The sequence below is a fragment of the Lepus europaeus genome, chromosome 15, assembly GCF_033115175.1.
Source record: "Lepus europaeus isolate LE1 chromosome 15, mLepTim1.pri, whole genome shotgun sequence".
In the NCBI taxonomy this organism is placed as follows: domain Eukaryota; kingdom Metazoa; phylum Chordata; class Mammalia; order Lagomorpha; family Leporidae; genus Lepus; species Lepus europaeus.
In genome coordinates this window covers 38216968-38243654 of record NC_084841.1, presented here as the reverse complement: position 1 = coordinate 38243654, position 26687 = coordinate 38216968, and the positions used below count along the sequence as shown (strand labels likewise).

The following is a 26687-nucleotide window of genomic DNA, read 5'->3' as shown; positions in this document are numbered from 1 at the left end:
CAAAACAGATTTAGTCAACTCTTCCCCGAAATTCCTTCTGTGACATTGTCACAGAATGAGGTGGGAACAAGCAAGGGAAAAAAGTTGGGAGTCAAGTGTGGGAGTAAAATCAGACTGGTCTATGGCATCCATTATTTAGGAATGAAAAATAATGCCTTTATATTTCATCTTTAAAGATTTATTTATCCATTTTTGAAAGGCAGAGGGAAGGGAGGGAGGGGAGAGAGAGAGAGAGCGCTCTACCATCCACTGGTTCATTTCCCAAACGATCACAACAGGGCTAGGCCAGACCAAAGCCAGGAACCAGGAGCTCCATTCTGATCTATCACCTGGGTGGCAGGAACCCAAACACTTGGGTCACCATTCATTGTCTCCCAGGATTCACTAGCAGGAAGCTGGATCCAAAACACTGAGTAGCCAAGACTCGAACCAGGCACTCTGATATGGAATGGGGGTGTCCCAAGTGGTGGCTTAATCTGTGCCTATCCCTTGCTTCTATATTTTAATGCAATTCTTTTGAAACAGCTGTGCCAATGAAATCACAGAAACATACATTGCACTGCCAACCCATATTATATGAAATGAGGAGCAATCTTTTTATTATTTTATTCTTTGTTCACAGTTCCAAATTTTTAAAATTTTATTGATAAAATATACATGTGTGTGTATACACACATACCAATAAATGTTTAAAGAGATAGAATGGTTTTCTAAAGAGAGAATGGTTTTCTTCAGTTGAAAGTTAATAGCTATTTTTCTTCAGTTCTTCTAAGTTAATAGCATGTAAACATAACTTTTGAAAATAAAACAAGGCCGGTGCTGCGGCTCACTTGGCTAATCCTCCGCCTACGGTGCCAGCACCCTGGGTTCTAGTCCCGGTCGGGGCGCCAGATTCTGTCCCAGTTGCTCCTCTTCCAGTCCAGCTCTCTGCTGTGGGCCGGGAAGGCAGTGGAGGATGGCCCAAGTGCTTGGGCCCTGCACCCGCGTGGGAGACCAGGAGGAAGCACCTGGCTCCTGGCTTCGGATCGGCACAGTGCACCAGCCATAGTTGCCATTTGGGGGGTGAACCAACGGAAAAGGAAGACCTTTTTCTCTGTCTCTCTCTCTCTCTCTCACTCACTGTCTAACGCTGCCTGTCAAAAAAAAAAAAAAAAGAAAGAAAATAAAACAAAAACTTAACTTGATGACACACTCAATTATATAATTGTAACATTTCAGCAACTAAAGTGATCAAAAAATAATGTGGCCACCACTAACTCATTTGTGCAGAAGACAGTGATATACAAATTTGAGCATTTATACTTACACAAAAAAGAATCGTGTGCAGACATGATCAGTATTTGGGACAACCCATATCTCTCCATGTTTGTGCAGGTCAGGTGAGGTGATCACTGTATAAGTGAAGATAAAATTAAAAAACAATGAAAGAAATCCCAGTCCTTTCCAAGCAATTGTACCCCTTCTCTTGAAAGCTAAATCAACAAAATGCACAAATGAACATATGAAAAACACTTAACTTTATTAGCTATCCAGAAAATCATGAATAAAAGCCATGAAAGGTCATGGACCACTTTTTGGCCTGAATAACAACTGGAATAGCATTAGTTAGGAAATCACTTGAGTATTATCAAGAGCAAATAGATCCTAACTTGAGGACAGCAATTTAGCATCCTACATAACTGTCAAGTGTTCGAAGTTTAAAAAAATGTTTGACATTGGCTACTGAAACTTCTAACGGAAGAATAAAAAAATGAATTTTTAGCCAAAATCAAATTTTAAGGCAAGAACAAAGTGTGCATGATCAGGCAAATCACCTATCAATTTTTCTGTCCTAAGTTCAGAATGGAGGGTAATGTCTTTGGAAAAAGAAAAAATAACTATTGACGTAACTTCTTACTGTTTGGTTCTCTTTCAAATATTTCAATATCCAAATACTACATTAAGAAGAAGATAGCACCTTAACAAAAGAGGTAAGCACTAGTTGATCAGAAAGATGTAATTTAACATTCTGAACTATCTGCCAGGAATAAAACACAAAATACCAATTTGGTGAACTAGTTTTAAACTTCGTGATCTTTATTATTCTTGTTTTCCATTTGTGCCGTTCAAGATGGGAAGAAGGAAAAATGTTCTCACTATTCTACCACAAGTGCTCTATAGGAATACGCAGATTGTTAAATGCAGACAAGATGGAGAGGAAACACTATGAGGTTTGCAAAGCTTTCAACTTACCTTCACATAAGGCTATGCACTTTAAGTTACGGCTCTGCAAGAACTGGGACTGCTGTCCTTTTTTCTGTGACTAAATTCCAAAAGAATTTAAAAATTAGAGTCAAAATGGGACAGTAATTCTAGTGAAAAAATTGCTTATCATTAAAAAATAAGCCTCTATGATGGTTCAAAAAAAAATGCCTAACAAAACTGGCAATCAATATTCTTGCACTCTCTTAACATCAAGTTTTCTGTAGTATCAATTTCCATACATAATGATTATTTGAATTACTCTCAAGTGAACTAAAAATGCTAAATTATAGCTCAGCAGTCTTACATCATAGAATTAAAATTTAAAGTTATTATTATTATTATTGGAAGACTGATCTCTTCACTTCAATGTAAACAAAATTAAATTGGCACGGCGTTTTCAAAAATTAAAATCAATTATTACAGACTATCTAACTATCCAAAATCAACCCACTTTTATAGCATTATTTACTGAGCCACAGGGTTTCAGAAACACCTCACAAAGTAAATCTGGAGTGCTTTCATTTGTGTTGTTAGTTATTAAATTTATGTATTTTTAAAAGTCACATTATTTATCAGATTGATTTCTGATTTGCCTGGAATATACTCGTTTTGTCTGAAACATGAGATTTCTGCTCACTCTTCGCTCTACCTGGATTCACCTTTCTCCTAGCAAGTCGAGCACATGGTGCGTGCATTCACCAACTAGAGGCCTTGAGTCAAGATCCCCTTCTCAGAGACTCCTTTCCTAAGCACAATCATCCCAGTACCCTCATCCATCCTACAGCATTAAACATCCCTTTTCCATGATTTATTTTTCCATAATATTTGCCATCATCTAGAAATATACCTAAAATATTTAATTTGCCCATATCCCCTCCACAGAATCTATGATCCAAGAGAACTGCGATATTTGTTTTTTTTTCTTTTTTTTTTTGGGGGGGGGTCCTCGCTGTACCCAATGCCAATGAGAGTCTCTAGTATTACAGTATGAGATCAAGAAATATCAGTTTAATAATTACTTTGGAGATGCAATTTGGGGTGAGTTTTATTTCTTTATTAGTAATGGCCACTTAAAGTTTATTGCAGAGTTTAATAGCCTGAAAGCTTATCGAAGTCCCGCTGGCTAATGAGACCACAGTTCACTAATTTGACACAGTCATTTGAACTGCTACAATACCTGTGATGCGCTGCTGCTTTTACTGCTTGAAGCTGGCTCATCCTTGGCTGACACCTTCTGCTTCTTGTTCATCCCTGACAACATCAGCAAAACAACAATTTAGGAACCAGGGTGTATGGTGCAACTTAAGGTACAATCCATTCTGCAGAAGGAAGTTCAACTTTAGTAAAGGGTTTGATGGTACTGGATCACAGTGGACTCCCAAAGAAGCATCTCTCCTGCCTTCTTTACCTACAGCGGGAGCTCAGCAGGCTTCAGAAGACCTAAGTTGGTTAGGAAGTTGAAATCTCACTTTAATTTTCTTTGTGATGAAACCAGGGAGAGGAATGTTTTTGCATAAAATTAATATAACAAGAAAAATTATTCTTAAAACTTGGCTTTACAAGGCTTTTGGAACCTAACTTTCATTCTTACCGACTGGTTGACAGAAGGATAAGGGGAAGGAGGGACTAAGCCTGTTTATCAATGTGTAAGGAAGGGTTATCTAACTCCTTACAAGGCAAGCACTGCTGGAAAGGTGCAGAGGTGAGTGGAGTCAGGCTGAGAAACAGGCCAGGGATTTCCAACTTGCAGTCTGTGGGGGAGGGAGGCAAAGGGTATCATATGTAGGGCGGCTTCTCTGCTTTCCAACTCTTACATTTTCAGCCTCAAAATCAGAAGCTATTTCTCTCTGTGGCGGTGACTTCTCACAATTTCTTCAGATCAAAAGCCAACCCTTTAAGAATGCAATGAAAGCTATGGACTCTCTCCCTCATAAATGCACAAACACAAAATTTTACATCCGTTCACACAGTTTGTAACTCCCCACAATCCTTTCTATGAGTCCATCTAAGAGTCTACACAACCAGTAGAAGAGGAAGAAAATCACAGTACTTTATGATTTGGGCATTTTTCTTCTTATCCACACTGAAGATCTATTTAAAATGACTTTTTAACAATATTTTATTTTGTGCCATTTTTATAAGACTTATAGTCTGATTTTAATTGTTTTCTCCTTTGTACTATGTTATTTTTTTATTTGACAGGTAGAGTTATAGACAGTGAGAGGGAGACAGAAAGAAAGGTCTTCCTTTTTCCGTTGGTTCACCCCCCAACTGACCACTACAGCTGGAGCTACGCCAATACGAAGCCAGGAGCCAGGCGCTTCTTCCTGGTCTCCCACGCAGGTGCAGGGGCCCAAGCACTTGGGCCATCCTCCTCTGCCTTCCCAGGCCACAGTAGAGAGCTGGACTGGAAGAGGAACAACAGGGACTAGAACCTGGCACCTTTATGGATGCCAATGCTGCAGGTGGAGGATTAACCAAATGAGCCACGGCACTGGCCCCTGTACTATTATATTTTATTTCTTATCTTTGCACTTTTTGTTATTTATTTTCTACTGTTAGTTTGGACTACTGGTATTTTCAAAAATCGTAGCAACTATATTTTTCAACCCATATGCATTGCAATAATGTGACCTGTCTCTATTTCATTAGGAGATGAAGTTTTTTAACTCTCTAATTATTCAATATGGAAAGGCTCATGGCTGTTTTGACCAGTGATCCTTGCAGGAGATGGCACCATGTGACTTCTGAATCTGGGTAAAAAATTGTCATACCAAATCCATCTGATGCTCTTAGCACACTGGAAAGATTCAGGTAAGAAATCCAACAACCCTGGGTTCAGCACATTGGACAGGGCACACACAGGGGCCTGGAGTGATTAGTTCATTTCCACTAAGTGACCTTGCCTGTGAATTAGGCTATCTAGCATTTGCTAGTGCAGCCCTGCTGCCAACCTAGTTTCTCCGCATGGGCACTTTGAGGGGCAAAAGAACCGCCTACCCAGCTCCTATCTCAGATTCCACACCCAAAGAATCTATGTGCATACTAGAGTGGTTGTTTCTTCTTAAGGTTGAGGTGATTGGTTACACGGCAGCAATTACTTCAATTATCATCAGGATATATGCTCTTGTGATTTCTCATTACATATTTTCTAGTCTAGCTTTTCTTCTTTGTAACCTATTAACCTTTTAATTTTTAAAAAAGTCACTCACCATCAGCAGTTTAATTCAGTTCTGTCATCATTATTTTCTTTTGGCAACATGCCAATTTTACTCTCCCATCACTGAAAAACAACTAGCTATGGTTGAAAGAGCATGAACACTGCCAAACAATTTAAGACTGGTAGGGATGCTTGAGGTTCACCTATCATTAGATGTGTCAAAGTGTTCTGTTTTATACATGAGGATGTGAGACTTATCATTTGGGCACCATGTACACAGTATCCCCTGAAACTGTATAATGCTATCATACATATAATCACAAGCAAACACACACACACACACACACATACACATATACACACATGAGCACATATGCAAAACAAATGACATATGTAGATTTATAAATATTAAAGCATTCAAAAGTATAAAGGATGGGCTGGGACCGATGGAAGTGGGGAAAGCTGCCAACTGCCATGCCAGCATCCCATATGGGTGCCAGTTCAAGACCTGACTGCTCCACTTCGAATGCAGCTCCCTGATAATGACCTGGGAAAGAAGCAGCAGCCGGCCCAAGTGCTTGAGCACCTGCGCCCTTTGTGGGAGACCCGGATGAAGTTCCTGGCTCTTAGCTTCAGCCTGGCCCAGCCCTGGCCATTGTAGCTATTTGGGAAGTGAACCAGCAGATGGAAGACCTCTCTCTTTGTCTCTCTCTCTGTAACCCTGACTTTCAAAGAAAAAATCTTTAAAAAATAAAGTATAAAGGAAAATACACTAAACCCAAGGAAACTTAGGAAATTATGGAAACTTTTCATTTGCTATTCTTAAAATTCTGTGTTTAAGACTGAATTGCTTTACAATAAGCATAAATACTCATAGTTAGATACAACAGGTTAACTGTTAGATAAATCACAATGATCACTGCAAAATATACAAAAATTTAAAAAGTGCAAGAATAAATTATCACAAATGCCACTACCCAATGCTTATTACTTATCTATTTGGTGATCACTCTTATCATTCTGACCTTACCAAGGTCACCCTCAGGACATGCTTTCAATTTACTCCAAAATATTTTTCCCACCACCTCACCAAAATATTAACAAGCAGTTGTCAATAAGTTGGATGACTTAGGAATTTTCTTCTACTTCTAAGAAACAAATAAGCTTGACATTTTTTATGGAGTGAATAAGAATCCAAAGATAAGAAGTTGACATGACATGGAATTACGTAAGTTGAAATTATTGTCTTTGTATTCTTCTTGATTGCCATACACAATGCTTGGCACGTACTATATTCTCAGTGCTTATTTGTGGAGGCCATAAATGTAGACATAGTGAAATAAATTAATTTTTAGTTAACAACACATATTTCATTTCACATAACAGGAGAAGTATTATAAAATCATTCAGACATCTGAGCTTTGCTTTTGCCTCTGACATGAATCAAATGAGTTTAATACAAATACATCTAATAAACTCCAGTCACTTGATAGAACATTGTGCCTAGAATATGTAACAATAAAAAAGAACAAAGGCCTAATAAATTTGAAGTTGGAAATGAAATACAGGATTACCTGAGTAACCAAATGATATGCTTGACATTGGACTAAGATAGATTCCACTTCCATACATTGCACCGTGGAGCTAAAATGGGAAGACACAGGGAGAGAGAGGTCAGTCAATGGTTTAAGTGTTAATATTTTACAACAGAAGGCAATTAATTTCATGTTGGAACATTAAGTCTTAGAAAAATGATAGTGTTCCTCTTCCAAGGTCTACATTGAAAATGGTACTAATATCCTTGCACTTAAAATTCACAATGAGTTGATATGTGAAAAATGATAGCTAGAATAAAAAGGATTCTTGATAAATGTTTTCCACATTACCAGCGACAAAGAGAGTCACCTATTAGAAAGCACCCTAGTATGTTTTTAACTTAGTGAATCTAAAATTCTATAATCAAAACTTGCTGAAATACGCAATGAGGCATTTTGTTTAGAATCCAGATGGTAGCATGTAAACAGGGTCTTTCTCAGATTTTTAGTATATGGCACTGTCTAAGCTACAAGGAGTTTTGTTAACATCTCTAACCAGTCTAAGAAACTACTCAGAATCAGTGTCATTCTTTCTTACCATCTTCACGTTCTAGGCCCTACATCCTATTTGTATGGACTGAACACTAATGGATCACTGCATTAATGGACATCTGCATTTAACTCTGTCCTCTCTAAGGCCACTGTGTTGTGACATCCAGCACAGGTGACTGGGCTGAATATATTCGGATTTCCTTATGCTGTTAGATAAAAATTCAGCTGTGGGCATGAAATGGGATACACAAGCAAAGGGCATAAAAAAGACGAGGAACGGACCCCTAACAACCTGCCCACAGCAAGAACTGCAATTGAGCCGAAAAGCAGGAATGGGATGGCTTTTTTGGTACTTAACCTCTGCTTTGCAAATTCCTACATTTTCTTTTCTAAAAGCATTCACATTGAGGCACAGTACCCCAGAAATGTATTTTGGACTAACAGAAGGCCTTCAAAGATATTACCTTGTGCATGCTAATGTTTTCTTTTTAAGTTCAAAGTGTGATTTTTTTTTTTTTTTTTTTTACTGCTTACTTATAGGGAACTCAACTTTCTATTTCTCATGGTGTACAGATAATTTCTGGGCATAGCTGTAGAACAATTCTGCCTTATTTATTTTCTGGAAAAATATTTGGGTCTCTCGGAAATCCTGCTGAATATTTTGAAGCTCACATGCTTCCACCTTTGCAGGTGAAAATGCAACACCAGGTTTGTTTACTGCACCTCAGTATTGAAGAATAACCAGTTTTGTTAAAGCACTGAGAAAATTCACCTGCAGTCGTGTATTAGAAGCAACCACCAGACCATTCCTCAGTATGGAGTGCCAGTTTTCAATGTGTGAACCACTGAAAAAAAGGAGAGGTAGGGACAAGCAGAACCAGCAAGTCAATGTCAGGCTTTCAAAGGGTAGTAAACTATGATGCCGTCTGCAAATTCTGTTTCCAAGCCAAGTGACCAATAGCGGGCTAGTCAACACTAATGGCCAACTACCCAAAGAAAATGTTTCCTTCCCACACATTTCTGGAACACTGCGTGGAACATGTCCCCAGGAACAGTAAGCCATACTCACTGAAATGCAAAGGTGCTTCCAAAGAGTTTTTTAGCAGCTCTGAAATTGGATTCTTTGGCTGGTGGACTGCTAAGGAGAAGAAATTGATGTGGAGTGTGCATGAACTTCAATTGCTGTCATTTGAAACAAAAAAAAAAAAAAATGAAAGAATGTCAAATGTAACACAGAATTGGGTTGATGACAATTTCAAATTTTACTGGTTTAAAAAGTATGTTCCTTCTTTTTAAGATTTTTATTACTGAATTCCTTAAGTATACACTAGCCATTTAACTGAGGAAACTGGAGTTTGCTAAGTAGAGAAGTTAGTGAGGTTTTAAAATGGTAAACATTATCATTATGCTGTATTTACATGTATTTATAGCATTAGAAATTGACTACATTCAAATATAATTTTCTTCTTTTGTCATGGAAATAAACTACAAAGGAACTTTTTGGATTAATGGCTTGACAAAATTTCCTGATTGTTTATCTTTTACCTGGGAATATACTAATAGAGGAATACAGTACAGAATTATATTATACATAAGAATCTCACCCTTAGAGATTTATAGACAGAAAGATGGATTTTAGATACTCTTAGGACATGATTAAGGCCAAAATTTGAGTCCATTAGCTTTCCTATTCTTTAAGATTACTAGGCAGATAAGCTTATCATGAGACAATATTTTTTCAGATATTAAAAAAAAGGAAAGGTGCCAATGCTGAATCTGGCAACTGAAAAGCCCATTAACTTACTTCTGATCAACCTCTACATGATTTTTTCTATCACTTGTGTAATGACTAAATTTTCTCATATTAATGTCTTAATTTACTTTAAAGGTCAGGGCAGCAGCCTGAATTTGAATTTGACATCTTTGAAAGGCTTGGAGCTAGTACACAAATGACAATTTCAAACAGAAACATTGGATTAAACCTGGATCTATTTCAGCTCTTGGAGAGGCTTTCTAAAAAGCTCAGGGGTCAGTGAGTTCTTCCAAATAACAAGTAACCCTCCCGTTTCCATATGTATCTGGGAAGAAAACAACTTACCCTGTTAACTGGAAGTTTCACGATATGGGACCTATTACTTGAAATAACCCTGAAATTAAAATGATCCATCAGTCAAAATTATATGTCAAATATATTTGAATTTTCTCTTCTTACTTGGCAAATGATTGAAACTTATCTTTGCTAGTCCATAAACTAAACTTAGTAGTAATTATTTTTAATTATATAATTTTTTTGCTTGTGTTTTGAAACAATTTAAACAGCTTATAAAACAAAAACAGTAATATTTTAATCAGAAAAAAACACATTTAGTAGTGGTTCCTTAAAACCTAAGATATAGTTTCTAACAAGCACAACCTCAACTACTACAATGAACATTCCTGGATGTACTTTTAAGTAATGATAACCTAACCACAAACATCAGAAACTGATTTACATATCTGCTGTTTTTGCTCCTCTCTACATTGCTTAAATTAAGAATGAGTTCTTATGGCAGGTGCTGAGGTGCAGCAGGTCAAGCTACTGCTTGGGTTGCCTGTAGCCCATATCAGAGTGCCTGGTTGGAGTCCTGGCTACTCAGCTTCTAACCAGCCCTCTGCTAATGTGCCCAGGAAGTCAGTAGATATTGGCCCTAGTACCCAGGACCCTGCCATCCATGTGGGAGACTTGGGTGGAGTTCTTCGCTATTGGCTTCAACCTGGCCCAGCCCTGGCTATTGTGGGCAGTTGTGTATCCCTCTGTGTCACTCTTTCAAAAGTAAATAAATAAATAAAAACATAAACAAATAATATTTATAAGAACTTTGTAAACTGAGTTCTTATAAGATGATTTTTCTTTCTTTGAGGATCTCTTTGTGCTGATATAAACAATGGCTTATGTATAAAATTCAACATAAATTTGAGTTTCTGAAAGAATACATTGCTTTATGCTTTAGACTCTGAAAATATTAAGTGGAAAAAACGCAACAACAATTGTATATTTTCTTCTCTCTGACAGAGTAGTGAATAACAAACTGGAAGAAATGATCATTAGCAACTGGAAGTTAACAAGCAGACTGACCCAGGGGAAAAAGAAAACAATGAGATAGTTTACATTTCTGCCTTCTTTTTGCATATGAAAAGAAATTAAAATGTAGATCAAGTTTTATTTTTTTACTTAATTTGTCAAAATGTTAATGACAGAACAATGATAGACCATTAACAGATATGAAGGAAGAGAATTAGATGTCATGGTCTTAGACTAAATTAAATGTCATAAAATTTTTACTAAGAGAAAGCCAGATTATTTTTTCTCTGTTCATTTCTACTTTCTTTTAAAAATTTCCTCATTGTAACATGAAATAAGGTCTCATCAGACCTTAAAATCATTCAGACTCTTAAAATCCTTATGTTTGCATTCCTGTCTGATAACAGTGATACATTCCATAGTCTGAGTTTTCAAAGTGATTTTAAAGAGAAAAGCATATACAACTCCTCTAAGGTTTGCTAAGTAGATGCTATTGTTGTTGCTTTGCAAATGAGAAATGAGCAAAATATTTGATGTAGGCATCCCAGCAAGGTATTACTAAGCCACCTCTCCTCACCACAGTCTAACTCTTGTTTTAGAATCCAAAATGGACTGCTGCTGTATCCCTCACCAGGCCCACTTGGAAACAGGGAAAACTCTGCAGAACAAATCAAATTTATACTGCCCACACTTAGGGAACAAAATATACAAAACATATTTTAGGAAGGCTTTCAATGATAAGGGATAAAACAGTGAGTTTTTATCACTTGGTCCTCACTAAATTAGAAAATGAAATGAACCAAAATGTCTTCAGCATGTACTCTAGTTAATCACATCCTTTAAAACTGTGAACAAACTGCTGTCAAATGCATTGTACATCCCTAGTAGTGCAGATGACAGCATTGTCTTCCCCTTGTGATGTACGAGTTTTAATTAAAGGGAGAGTCATTAAGGACTCCCGGATTGTAAAATCACTAGGTCTCACAGTCTTGTAGAACTGTAGCATTGCAGGGTTTGTAAAATAGGCCTCTATTTTTTTTTCTCTCTCTCTTTAAAGCAGGCAGTGGAAAGAGATGCTGTTTTCATTAAGAGGAAAATTCAAGTTTTATACCATTGCAGTAGGGGATGTGCAAGGGGGTCCTGTTTATCCATCTGCTTCTTGATTTCCAAATAAGGTGCCTGGAAAAAATAAGCAATCATTATATGCCTTGATTTTTCCTAAAAATTCCTTTTCTTCCTCTACAAAAGGAAAAACATACTGAAAGATGTGCCTGATCTAGGTTAAACTGCACCTTTCTGGTCTTGACATGAGAACAACAGCTCCCTGGAATGGTGGCCCCTCAGAGTGACAGGAACTGTGAACCTCCATGAGGTACAAAGGACTTGCCCAAACATTATATTGAGAGACCTGACCAGGTTTTAGCCTGGTTTCCATTCACACCAGGTCATGTCACTAAAAATAAACGCCCTGCCCTGGACAAGCACATGCCCACATCCCCAGGTGAGACTCTGCTCAAGAAAACGCAATGCTGCCAAGCCACAAAATATGCATTGTGCCAACCTGCCTTGCCAAGCCACTTCCAGTAATTCGGCAGTTACCCCCTTCTGTAAGTTTCCATTTCCACATAACTGCCCTTGTCCCTTCTCTCTGACTGACCCCTTTTTCAATTTCCCATGGCCCTTCTTGGTTCCTCTTGTCCAACTTTATAAACTTCAGACCCTCTGTCTAAGTTGGAGTTCAGCATAGTTTATGCTGAAGTCTCTCTCCTCCACTGCAGTACTCTAAACACCTTTGACAACTATCCTGGAATGTTTGACAACGACCATTTTTAACTTTTAACAAACATGAACACAAACTTTGCTATAGCTACTACTCATGCTCATATCTGAGGAGACTTAGGTGTAGAACTGTACACAGGAAAACTGGACATAATTTATGTCTTTCCTTCTATTAAAGCATTTAATGGAACTTTCCCAGACAAGTATTTCATTGAACAAATGGCACTCTCTCTGTTAGGGCTAACTATAAGGTAGTACATTCTAGAAAATAGGACTGTGGCATCTTACATTTATTTGGAAGGGTTTAAAGAATTTGATGCAATAAAACCTGACAGCATCCTCAAGAGGCACACATGGAAAGAGGGTGTAGTGTTACTATTTCCACCTTGTCAGTAAAGACACCGAGGCCATTAAACAGCTTGTCCAAGGTCACAGGCCATAGCACTGACAAGCAAGTTACACAACTTTGGCTTCTACCGTCCTACGCTGACTCTCAGTCGTCTATGTGGCCTCCTATTAAAATAGCTTACACATGACCCAGAATAAAGGAAGCAATTTTTGGCATGGAGCGGAATCCAGACTCAAGGTTTACAGCTATTTTTAAATTCCAGAATGATCTGGGTCTAGGGTATAGTATAAATACCCTTCCCAAAAGTCTTTTCGATGACTATAAAGGTTTATTTAACTCTGTGTAAGATACTGCAGTTAAGTTCTTAATTTTTTTTCCTTCCATATTGAGAAACATTTTATTGTTTTCATTCCTTATACAAATAAGAAATGCTTGTTTAAAAAAGAATTCCTATAACATAGAAAGCATTCAGGCATAGAAAAACCACAAGCAGAAGGGAAGGTAGTTTTTAAGTAAATCATATCATCTGTGAATTAAAGAATATTTTGTTGACCATCGCCTGACACATTTTATTTGCTGAATGAATGAATATGTTTTTGACTATATGAATAAATAAAGACCAAAAGACTCAAGAATCTAAACTAGAGGCAAATAAATGTACTTTCTGAATATTCTCTTCACATAGGAGAGTTGAGGTGACTCTGGGGGTGTAGGGAGGGAGGAGCACAGCTCAGTGGCCCTGGGACAGAAAAATCTTCTATTCTTTTGATGGAGAAAATAAGTAACTGAGTGTAGCATTCACTACCACACCTCAAGGGTCTCTGGGGCAGTGTAAGCCTTGAAATCACCACATGGAAGGTGTGAACTATTAATTTCTTCCTATAATGACGAGTTTTAAACCTCTTTCCACACCTTTGGCAGTGGAAAGCCTCAGTGATTCAATATTATGTGTTTTTCCAGGTACTGGACTTCAGCACAAGAATGTGTTAGATTTTCTAACAAACTCTGATCCTTGTTCATCCAACTTTTCCATCAAAGCTCCATTAGTGACCAAAAACATAAACTAGTACTGTCTGGGAGTCTGGCATCTTCCAAAATGGTTTTGAGAGTCTAGGTTATATCACAAATATTGATACAAAATTTGCATTTTACAGAATTTTTTAAAATTTTAATATAAAAATAACATCTTGAAATTACTACTATTAGTTAAAACTGATGTGCCAAGAAGATGGTGCCAGATTTAACCTCTGCCTTAAAATATGTACCTGCATTCAAAGGCTCCTGCTCCAGTTTGAGAGCAAAGTACTAGCATTCCAAATATGCAATTACCCTTCTAAAGGGATGCTACTGGCCTGCCAATGTACTGGTATAATTTAATTAAAACATTCTAATACAGCACAATCTTTTATTGATTTTATTTACACCTTACATAATGGAAAAATCTGCATTTCACTATATGGCTATTATTCTGAGCTTTAAAATATGACTTTATTCAAGCAAAACTAACTGTACAAATTCACAAGGTTGACATACTTACTTGTGTCATTTCTCTGATGGAAGTTATGCTATCCAGTGCTTTCATTACTCGATCATAATTCTTCTTCTGTTTAATGAAAAAAAACAAGACACAAAACAATACTCATTCACAGTCTTTGTAAATCTGCATCACTAGAGAAACATTATTTCTGTTCATGAATTTTCTATTAGGGTCAATTTGAAAGAAATGACTATTTTATGTACATGAAGGCAAAGACTGTAATAAAGATGGCTCAATGATGTAATATTTAGATCCTGAGTAAGAGAGACAAAAAAAGAAAACGATTCCAACCCTTATACAAGTACATAAAATCATGTTCAGCTTGTGGGAGAAAGATCTAGAAATACACAAAGTTCTTGATTCAGGCCTTCACAACTAAGACATTGGCCATAGTGAATAAAATCATAGAATTCTCTGAAAGTAGAAAAATCTACTTCAAATTTCACAATTGCTTTAATTTTCTTTTGATTAGAATATTGTCACCAAAAGGGTATGACAATGTACAAATGACAACATGCACTCCACTGACAATTGATTTTTCAGCACAAACAGGTGCCTTACTGCTACTTAATGAAGGAGAGTTCTTACAAGGAAATTACATACACCTATTGCTAGAAAATAAGCTCAGGATGACTAGCATAGAAACTAAGATAAATTGAGCTGTCTTGCAATTTAAAAAAATTGTTAGTTCAAAAGGATTCTCTCTAATCTCCATAAATATTTATAAAATTGTGTTCTTAGGAAATGCCAGCCCCTAATAATATGAATTCAACTTTGACTAACTTCAGATAGCTGACAAAGGAGAAGAGGACAGGGTTGGGGCAAAAATACAAAAGCAAAAGGAAAACATGTCCCTTTACCCATGATTCTTAAAATTAGAAGTCAAAATTCCCCAAAATATACAATGAAGTTAAAATAATCATGGGTGTGTTTGATGACACAGAGATTCAGATAGAAAGAGGAAGACCAATGAGGCTATAATTGCCATCACTGTGAAAGGAAACCTTTGACTGGTGTGTGGGGTGACTACTTACCCTGGGATTGAAGGCCAACATCTGAGGATCATTTGGATCCACCACAGAAGGATATGGCTCAAAAATGACAACTTTTCTAGGAGATTCCAACGCAGACCTACACATGGATACTAGTAGATCTACCACCTTGAAATATACACATAAGGTAGTTACTATTCTTCAGCTTTTACCAAGAGGTTTGCCATGGGAAGCTACCTATTATTCTATCAACCTAGCCTACTGTTAGCACTATGTTAATTTCCTTTCGAATACTTTACTATTTCTACGCTTTAATTGTTTTATTTATGGGAAAATTTACATTTGGATAAATGCACAGATTTTAAGTGTATTACTTGAATGATTTTTAATAAGGTCATATATGCACACACACACATAGATAGGTAACAGACATGTATGTATATTCAGACACACATGCACAACCCTGGTGCACAACTTTTTTTTTAAGCAACATCACTTCCAATGGACAAGAAGAATTTTCACTAAAAAACAGAAAAAAGGGGAAAAGAAAAGAAAATGCTCCACATTAGATGCTTTTGAGAAATCCTCTTAAGTACAGATTATTTTCTTAGTTTTGGGTGTTTTTCAGAGCCTCTAATATGCAAATTTGTGCATGTTGGATGTAGGGGCAATATCTAGCTGCCTTTTATTTTTCACTTAAAATTCATTATTTCAAAAATATTGCCTTTGGGGAGAGCACTATAGCACAAATAGTTATGCTGCTGCTTAGGATGCCTGCATCCTATACCAGAGTAATTGTTTCCAATTCAGCTTCCTAGTGAAGAGCACCCAAGGAGGCAGCAGATGATGGCACAAGTACTTGGATCCCTGCCACTCACTCACTGGGGTCACAAAGACTGGGTTCCCCGCTCTCAGCTTGAGCATGGCCCAACCCCAGCTGTCATTAGCATTTGTGGAGTGAACCAGGGGATGAAAGATACCTCTCTGTCTCTGTCTCTGTCTCTGTCTCTGTCTCTCTCTCTCTTTCTCTCCTTTTTCTCTTTCATTCTCTCTGGCACTCTGGTTTGAGACACATCTGCTCCACTTCCAACCCAGCGCCCTGCTAATGAACCTGGGAAAAGCAGCAGAAGATGGTCCAAGTTCTTAGGCCCTCGCACCCACGTGGGAGACCCTGAAGAAGTTCCTGGATCCTGGAGTTGGCCTGGCATACCTCAGCTGTTGTGGCCATTTGGGGAGTGAACCAGCAAATGGAAGACCTCTCTCTCTCTCTCTCCTTCTCTTTCACTCTCTAACCCTACCTTTTTATATAAATAAAATAGATCTTTAAAATATATAAATATATGTCCCTTCATATTTCATCAAGTAAATGAATCATATGGTCTGGTAACTGGATTAAGGGACATGTAAATTCTTGAAGCCTCAGACGTGAGTATTAATTAACTGTTGTACTTCATCAAGTACAACACCTGCCTTATAGTAGGCTATTCTTCTTGAAAGAATGATGCTACATCTGTTACATGACCATTTTCCCCACTCATTTTTATGAATTTTATAAATGAGAGACTGGTCATTCCTTCCAAATGACTTTTATCACAGCTAAATATTTTCTTGTGTTTCTTTACAAAACTTGCATTGGTTTTCTCCCTTAATCTGTCGTGATCTTCATGCTTCCAAGTTTTTTGAGCTTTTATGCAATTATGTTTGTAGTAAAAGTAGCTTTTTCATACTTCACTCTTAAGGTTCATTATTTTTCCAGGTAAAATATGTAAAGTCTGTATGAACTCAAATCTGATGAGATTTCTCTTTATGATTGCTAGTGGCTGAATGCTTTTTGTGCATGGTCAATTTCATTCTCCTCTACTTTGAACATTATTTTGTAAAACTGCTCTTTAAGTCACTTCGAACTTGCTTTTGTACACAGTGCAAATAAGTAAACTAATTATCTCCCCTGCCCCACTCCACCATGTGTAGGGCATTTGTTTCCACCTCATTTACTAAATAATTCTGTAGTAAGTGAGGGTGTGATACCTCCTGTAGTATATATTAAATTTATCTATGACACAATCCATTAAGGGAATAATCTGTCATTTTTAACATCCTATTCCTTGGTAATACTGTGCTTTATTACAATATTATAATATTATATATTGTTTTTGTATATTGTTGATCCAGCCTGTCACACTATCATTAATTTTTAAATGCTTTTTTCTGATTTTTTTAAATGAATTAGTAATTTTATCAGGTTACTAAGTGAAAAAAAGAAAATTTGCTCAAATTGTAACATACAATATATCTTGGCATTTTTATAATTTAGTTTTTTAAAAAGATCTATTCATTTTAAAGTCAGAGTTATGGGGGTGGGGTGAGGGAGACAGAGAGAGAAAGAGGAAGAGAGATTGATCTTCCATATGTTGGTTCACTCCCCAAATGTTGACAACAGTCTGGATGATGCCAGGAGCATGAAACTTCACCCAGGTTTCCCACGTGGGTAACAGGAGCCCAAGCACATGGGTCATCTTCTGCTGCTTCCCTAGCTACATTAACAGGGCGCTGGATTGGAAGTGGAACAGCTGGGACTCAAACTGGCAACCATGTGGGATGCCATCATTGCACACGGTACCTTAACCCACTGTGCCGCAACGTTGGCCTCTAAAATTTACTTGTTATCTCCCAGAAACATGGAATGCTCCTCTACTTTCAAGTTATCTCTTTGTTTTTATGTTTTCTTCCTATCACCTCATAAACAACACTGCTGTAAAACTGAATGTTCTCATTTTATATCATCTGCCCATTATCTTTTTGCCTATATTTAAAAAAACTAAATTGCCTCCCATTTTATGGCAGTATAACTTTACAAAGAAGTTTTACATAATGCATGTACAAGGGTTTCAATACCTCAACTTCATATAAAGAAAGAATTACAATTATTTTTCATACAACAGAAAGGCAGCTTAATTTCTCCCTTTGGAAATTGTGAAATGACAAAGCACACTCTAGATGAAGAGAGAAAATTTAGTTTATACCTAAGAAAATATCAAGTGTTAGTTTGCCTTTAACAAGAAGCTATCAAAACTTTTCCCTGCAGAATAACACAATGAAGGTAATTACTGCACTGGAACAAAATTTTCAAATCAAGTAAGAAATAATCAGTGTCCTGTGTTACTACCTGAGCTCCAGTTGCTATTTCATCAGCAGCTTCATTCATTACTCCCAGGGTTTGAAAAGCAAATACACACAGCTCTCGTTCACACACGGTAGGCTACAAAACAAGGCGGGGTGGGGTGGGGTGGGGTGGGGTGGGGAGAGGGCATTATTGCAGAATTTTTTCCCATCTCTTAATTCCAAAATTAAATTTATGACATTACACATAATAATAGCAAACGCAAAGTTTTAGAAGTTTTTTTTTTTAAGAAAAATACAAAATATTCTACTTTCTTTAATAAGAAGCAAATCCCTAAATTCAGGTAACAATGAGTAAAGGTTAATTAGCAAAATAGTCACAAATATGATAAGGAATTATCCATTTCACTTACTTTAGGCACTTGCATGCAATACCACTTATCAGTAGATGGAAAATATTCTTGAGTAGGAAAATCTCATTTATTTAATACAAATCTGACCATGAGATGCATAGTTACAAAAAACTAAGACCTAAGCTGGCGATTTAAGAAAAATTAATATTAAACACAAACGTTGCATAAAACCAATACTCAAAGGAGAATTCCACTTTTTCCCAGGAAAACTGTGTCTGGGAAAAAATAAGCATGACTCTGCTTACTCGCTACCCAGTTCTTGAAAGATTGGTTTTGTTGCAAAGACTTTTGACTTCAATAACCTCCTGAAGTCAACAGCACTGAAATATACACTCTGCAATTACTTTGGAAGAGTGCTCATATTTCAAATCTAATATAGTGTCAACTCTTTGATTTATCTTATCTCCCATGGTACACTGCATTAGGTAGCTGATGAAGCCTAACACGATGCAATCCGTGGAGCCTGTGCACAGCAGACAAAAGGCATTTGTTAGTGCCACTGCTCCCAGAGGGCAACCTGGTCTCCTGGCTGGCCACAGCCCCATTTTGGACATCCAGTTTATGTTCAGAATGAGCCCATATGTGTGGATTTATGGCTAGAAATTCTCACTGATCACAATGTTTCTGGCTGATTTTCCCCTAAAGAGAATTCTAGAAAAAGAATTCATTGATGTATTTCCTTCGCTGGTCTTAAAAGTGCAGTTTGATGCCATTCAGAAACATCAGGACTGGAGGAGGAAATTGACTGGAGAAAGTTCTGCACCCACGCTCAAGCTCTACACACTGTTGTGTACACCTGGACATACACAGAACAGACTGTTCAGTCTCCACTACGGTTTGAGTATTTAACTCATTCTTAACCTTTCATGTTTGCATATTATCTACGTGCTAGCCTCAGATTCCCTCTCAGACACTGGACTGCTTCTTTTGTTCACTTTCTGAGGCACAGAACATGACATGGTCTGAAACAAGAGCAGTAACCACTGCTGCATGTTTACGATCGTGCCAAGGGCCACGGTGGTGTCCAAATATAATGAGACCGTATACAAACAAGAATCCAGGCAGAAGATAAACCTTGGAAACCTCAAAGGGCCCTAGGAATTTATTCATGAGCCAGTTACCCAGAGTTCCCTGAGGAAGTAAACAGTGATACACAGAAGCTATTTTGTTTTTTTAATAATACCCTTGTCAAATAACCATCACTGTTTTATGACTAAAATACATCAACCCCAAAATTGAATAATAGGATAAGGCTCACTGAAGGACATGAGTAACGATTAGTTTTATTTGAACCTCACACATCAGCTATATTTACTTTGTGTTTATCTATCTATCTTTCTATCTACCTACCATTTATCTATTTCTCTACCATCTATCTATTTATCTATCTATCTCCAGGGAATATGACAACAGAAACCACATATCAGTACTAAATTATGGTTGCAAAGGGTAATAAAATGAACTGAAATACCTCACTACACTAAAAATTTAATTTAAAACATTTTAATAAACAATTCCAAAGGCGTAAGGGGAAAACATGATAGACATGAAGCATTCTTACAGATCTCTCTCTGCACACTGTCACCAGACCCCAGCTATTCCTGTGCCATTCTGACTTTGATCCAAATGTTTTTTATCAGTTTCACCCAGACTGCCCTGTTCTCCATCTTGCACAACAAGCAAAATCCCAGGACTTGTGTAATAATGCTTTTCTCTAAATTTCTGCTTCGTCTCCCTCTCAGACCCATTCTTAGTCAAACCTCTGAAGTTCCAAATCCCAGGGACTTGCCACTTGTGTTATTTTAAATAATAAATGAGCATTTTAATGCTGACACTATAACCACGAGTTCTTGTGGTTACTGTATTCTCTTATGTGTGTTTTTGGCTGGAAAGTATCCTTCTTTCCATACTTAAAATGTGGCAGGCTGATTTCCAGGAACATCCTGTTATCACAACACAGTGAAGCAGGAAATCAGGCAGAAGGTAGGTAGGCTAGGAAACTTGCTCTTTGGAAATGAAAACAAAACAAAACAAAAAACTGGGTTTTTCTGTTGTCATACTAAAAATTAGAGGTAAAAGCACACATTGAATTCTCGTAAAGTGATTTTTCTTCCCCTCCCTTTTTTTCTAACATAGCAACTACAGAGGTATAATGCTATAATTAGTTCACATATCATACAAATACCATTCTAAGTAAGTGCTAGTAAAAGTTTTAAACAACAATGGTATATATTTTGCTCATTTTTACCACAAAGTTCAAGGTATATCCATGATATAAATAAGTTTAATTTTGAGACATGTATTTGTAAATTATTTTTTACAGCAGTAATCCTTTCTCATCTATCCTCATTTTATTCAAGAGAAGTTCAAAATGCCAACACAAGGTGGCGCACTAAACTTCTCAAGATTAGGCATTTCTGCTCAGCTAAGACTTCCATCCTATTCAAGGAAGAGAAAGGCGATCACTATTCCCAAACAAGTAGTTGCACTGTTGACTAGCCTTCTCCCACCTTAAACAGATTCCCACTGAACTCCCTTCCGGACAAATTCTGTTATTATTATGCTACTTACACAGAAAATGCTACCAAAACAGCACATAGTCATTTGTTGCTATTACCAGAGGAGTGTAATAATGTGTTTTTTCAGACATGCTTTAATACGAAGTATGTATGCCTATATATATATAATCAACTTTTATATTATGTATCAGTTCATTTTTTAGTTTATAATAAATATTAAATTTATAAAATACTATTTATTCTTTATATTATTATGATTAAATAGCCTTGAGGAAACTTAGTTCCATAATTTAGACTGTAATACCAAGGCAAATCCCTCTATTATCAACACATCCATAATGTTTGCTATAAAACATTTACAATGCACCTTTTAGAAGCATGGGGAACTGTTGTATGTGTCCCTAAGATGAATACATTTTAAATTTATTTGAATCAAAGCAATTGAAATGTGCACACAAAAAACATGTTTTGAAAACTATTTTCAATCTCTCAAGAATATTTTAGAACTTCAGTGTAATTTAGAAAATGTGTGTTTTCATTGTTTTTAAAGTACCATCTACTAAAAATATAAGTGATATGTTCTAGACAATCTAGCTAATGTGTTTATGTAGAGAGATAAGCATGGTGTTGGTGACTGGTTTTCAAACATTTTTGGCTTTTTTTTTTCAAGCAAAATATTCACAGAAACCCAATATATAAAATGAGCTCATCCCAGTTGGAGCCTGTGTGTGCAGCTCCTTTTTATAAAATCTCCTTCAGCTATAGAGAACTGTTTAAATGATAAATATTAACATATAAGATAACTCAGAGAAGACATGTCTATGGTAGCTTTCATTCAATGTGCCTACTAAGATACGTATTTAATAAAAATACTTTGACTTGAAGCATATTTGAAGTGGTACTTTTATTCTCATATCCATATTTTATCAAAATTCAATTTATTGCTATAATCAATCCTGTGCAAAATGAAATAAGCGGTGTAAATGTAAGTTCTTGATTTTAAAACTGGTATTAATAATTTAAGAATCATTTTAGCATTAGCATCTAGAACTACAAAACCTACAAGCCTTTAATTCTCTGTATTTCCAGTTTAATAGTAAATCCTTTGGAATCTTTCAGTGGTGGAGAGACACAGGGTGGAGCAAGGTGTACCATACACTAAGAGAGACACAGTTTCCACAGGGATCATGGCAGATCCATAGTCACAAGGTCGAACAGACCTAACTAGGCCTGAACACAGAGATCACTATTTGTCTCATGCAACAAAAGATGTTGTTTGAGCACTGAAGCCAACTTCAACTCAGTTTAGATGTAAAACAAACAAAAAGCCCACATGTTTTTGAACTAGAAGTGTTTTGCATAATTCACACTTTAGTTTCACTTGTATTTCAGAACCTGAAATCTGAGCTTCCATGATTCGAGGGAGGGGAGAGGTGTTACTGGGACATATTTTTATCTCCTCTTCAAAAATTAAGGTCAAACCTAAATGCAAGAAGACCTCTCTGCTTGGAAGATAAAATGGCACATCCCTAGTTTCTCATCAATTTTCACAGGAATGCTTTTTAGCTATGACCAAATTATAACTGAAGGTTACTGGTTTCATTCAGAAAATAAGAACCTCATGAACATTTGTCTAAGGGACACAGCAAGGCTGGATAAGGGTGGGCACTTTGTGTAGTGGTTAAGACACCACTTGGGACACATACATCCCAAATGGGATTTCCTGGGTTTGCATCCTGGCTCTATTCCTCATTCCAGCTTCCTCCTAAATGTGCATCCTGAGAGGCAGCAGCTGATGGCTGAAGCAGTTGGGTCCCTGACACTTGTGGAAGTCCCAGACTGGGTTCCCAGCCTCTGGCTTTGGTCTGGCATACGCCCGGATGTTGCTAGTGAACCCATGGCTGGGAAAATGCTCTCTCTCCGTTCTTCTCTACCTTTCAAATAAAATGAATAAGTACATTATTTAGAAAAATATATACAGATTCCCAGGATTTCCAATAGAGATTCTGTCATCAGAATTAGACATTTTGTTCAAGTGGATGATAGACATTCGCAAACATGTCTGAGAACCAGTAGAGCAGAATCTCATGACTGATCCAATCACTCAGGGGCAAGCAATCCAAGACATTTTGACACAATAGGAGAGGAAAATGAGATCCTAGTATACTAATGTGAGAAATGGGGATGTCTATGAGTAACAGACATCCAGAATGACCACCAAGTATCAGTGACAGAGGTTTAACACTGGGACATCAACCTAGAGAGCTATATGGTTTTCACTAGCTGAATATAGCAACTCAGGTTTACAGTTCAAAGAAGACAAACAATTGCACTGACCCAAGACTGGGGTATTTAAGCTTAATGTTTAACAAAAAGACATGAGCAATAAGAATTTAGAGGCTGATAGAACTGCCATGTCTGGCACTAATTCCTTGTTTTCTTGTTTTCCAGAAACACGCTGTGAAGATACAATCAACATTAAGAACCGCTTGCTGCATCAACATTCGAGCTGATTCCAAAAGAGAGAGAACCATTCATTTGTTTTCGGTTTGGTTTTCTGTTAACACTCCAAACTACAACGCCAAGAGGAAAATCCAGGATTCTGAACCATTCTCCTGGTGGTAATACCAGTGATATGCAGACACAAAGTGTCCTTTGTCAAGACTCAAACCCAGGAGTGACATTTATATAGAGAAGGGAAAATGGGAGATTGCCATGTTTCTAAATAAGTAGTTTAGCTCCTTGTGTTGCATGAAGTGCGGCGTGTTAACCTAGACCACTCAGTAGAATGATAGAGTAATACAAGTGGTCACTAGAGATTTTAAGACTTCCGGAGAACCAATGTTAAAGTGGGTCTATGTGATTTAAAAAATAATCAGGCTTGAAGTAAAGAGGAAAAAATGTAAGAAAGACTTGATGTGGAAAGAGGAAGTGCTAAAAAATGTGTTAATACATTAGGTACAGATTTTTATACAAATTTAATTATATTCTAACCTATCCAATCACTAACTGGATAACAACTATACTCTTTATATCTTTGGGATTTATTACAGTTGTAATGTGTCATATTGGCTAGATAAGTGGTCAATGTGTCAGCTTGTCAGTTAATACCCTATAAGAAAATATACAGTGACTGTGAATTTTACCATAGTAGTCTTAAATTTACAGCTGAACATATTGCAATACAAATACAGCAGAGACACAGAAAAAGTGGGTAGGTCCAACTTAGGTTGGCTAAGGGAATCAAGAGACTTTTCTTTCTGTTTATCTCTTTTTGTTTGAGCATAAAGTTTCTTTGGCTTTATGTTCTTTATCAGATTTCATATATCTCTTATCTTACTATTTAAGAAACCAGAGTACATTTTTAGATTTCCTTAGATAACACTATAAATCACAGTAATGTTAGACCATCTGATAACTAGCTAAATTATATTTATTCAGAAAATGTTTTCGCTATTGCTCACAAAAGAACTTCTATTTCTAGAAAAAGCAAACTGTTGATGCAGATACAGATAAAGTCAAAATTTGGAGTTGGATACAACCATATGAAAAAACTTTAAAAAGTTTGAAGGATGTGAAATTAAAACATGAATTTATAAGGGCTGGCATTGTGGCCTAGTGGTAAAGCAGCCACCTGCAGTGCTAGCACCCCATATGAGGGCAAGGTTTGAATCCCAGCTGCTCCACTTCTGATCTACCTCCCTGCTAATGCACCTGGGAAAGCAGTGGAAGATGGCCCAAGTGCTTGGGCTCCTGCACCTACATAGGAGAACTACAAGAAGCTCCTGGCTCCTGGCTTTGGATCAGCCCAGCTCTGGCTGTTGCTGCCAGCTGGGGAGTGACCAGCAGATGGAAGTTCTCTGTCTCTGTGTCTGTTCCCCTCTCTCTCTGTAACTCTGTCTTGCAAATAAATAAATCTTTTCTTCAAAAAAAGATAAATTTATTTTGTAACAAAAATTATTTGAAATCCATGCAAACACAGAGTCTTCTTAAAGCTCATGGGAAATATATATTGTGAAAAAACATGCATAGACTTCAAAATTTGTTTTACACCAAAACAAAACTTATCTTTTCATTCCATTTTTCATGACCTTTCTGAAATCCTCTCATATTCATAGACACTATGATATCTCTACCACTTCCTATAGGAACAAACTACCAGCCATTAAACTATAAAGACTGAGCACCCTTCAATATGTGCAGAAAACTTCCAGGACATAAATGTTATTAATTCAAGTACATGAACTAACAGGAAAAAGTCCTACCCTGGTGCCACGATGCCAATGTAAAAGTTCCATTTCTATTACTTACAGCAAAGTAACACTCACTAAATCATTACTCTCCTCATCTGCAGAGATACTAAGACCTACCTTTCAGAGTATTAAATCTGATACTGCATTTTAAACGTTCTGAACATAAAATCACTTAAAAGTACTCAACAAGTGTTTGCTATTGATACCATTACTATTATCTTCTGCAATGGAGATGGTATTGCCATGGATCAAGCAACAGATCAAGATTAACAGATGCACACTGACACAGCTACAATGTAGCTCCTAAGTGCGGTAGGCTGAGATGATCTAAAGATCATTTTCATTATAAGCAAACATTTCATGTGTCAAATGGGAACAAGAAAACTGCACAATCATTTAACAAGAATTGATTTTTTAATTAATTGGATTTTCAGAATAGTGTTATATTTCTAAGAGAAAAGTTGACTGACACTAAATACCATAGATTACCAAGAATAAATTCTTGTTTCACATTTGTTCTGCTTTAAGTGAAACAAACATAAACTTGACAACTGTGTTCATAAAACAGCTACTAAACAAGTTTTTAAAAATTTCTTGAAATGTGAACAAAATTCTAATAGATCATCACTTTCTGGACTTTTTATGCTTTATCTTTTCAGGCATATATTCCCAAAGATTAAGAGAAAATTGTCTCTAAGAGTGTAACACAACATGTAGCATACTGTCTTCTACTTATTAAGCCTTAAATAATCATTCATGATGCAAAGTTTTGAAGTCATAAAGAATTATGTTCAAAGCCCAGCTTCTCTCCAGGCTATCTGGGTGATGCTGAACAAATTGCTTAACCTCTGTGAACCTTAGTCCTTCTTATTTGCACCACAGGAGCAAAAACACATAAGCCTTAAGAGTTCCATAAAAATCAACTAAGGACACAATATGCAAAATATCTGCACACAGTGGTTGGTACACGGCAAGTTAAAGTCACCTTTACCTTGTAAACTGCAGCAGATATTAGCTCAATCATTATCTTACTATTTATCTACATTTTTTGTTTCTGAAATTCAAACCCTAGACCTTAGTGACTTTAAAGATATTGATATCAGCAAAAATGGCTGGGTAAGGAACCCAAATTTCCACCTCTCTCTGAAAATCTTTTTAAATAAACTAGAAAAA

At 36.8% G+C, this 26687-nt stretch overlaps 1 protein-coding gene across 1 annotated transcript in view; it reads right to left on the bottom strand.

The window, feature by feature from the left end:
- The window catches only part of PARP8 (poly(ADP-ribose) polymerase family member 8), a 201061-nt gene that overhangs the window by 16580 nt on the left and 157794 nt on the right, over positions 1 to 26687 (bottom strand). Inside the window, exons 16-26 of the mRNA XM_062211830.1 lie at positions 18376 to 18468; positions 15252 to 15377; positions 14218 to 14283; positions 11664 to 11731; positions 9590 to 9638; positions 8561 to 8673; positions 8264 to 8336; positions 6979 to 7048; positions 3422 to 3495; positions 2233 to 2302; positions 1307 to 1391 (exon numbers count right to left, since the gene is read on the bottom strand). Of these exons, the coding sequence (XP_062067814.1) occupies positions 1307 to 1391; positions 2233 to 2302; positions 3422 to 3495; positions 6979 to 7048; positions 8264 to 8336; positions 8561 to 8673; positions 9590 to 9638; positions 11664 to 11731; positions 14218 to 14283; positions 15252 to 15377; positions 18376 to 18468 (887 nt within the window). The remainder of the gene's footprint in view (positions 1 to 1306; positions 1392 to 2232; positions 2303 to 3421; positions 3496 to 6978; positions 7049 to 8263; positions 8337 to 8560; positions 8674 to 9589; positions 9639 to 11663; positions 11732 to 14217; positions 14284 to 15251; positions 15378 to 18375; positions 18469 to 26687) is intronic.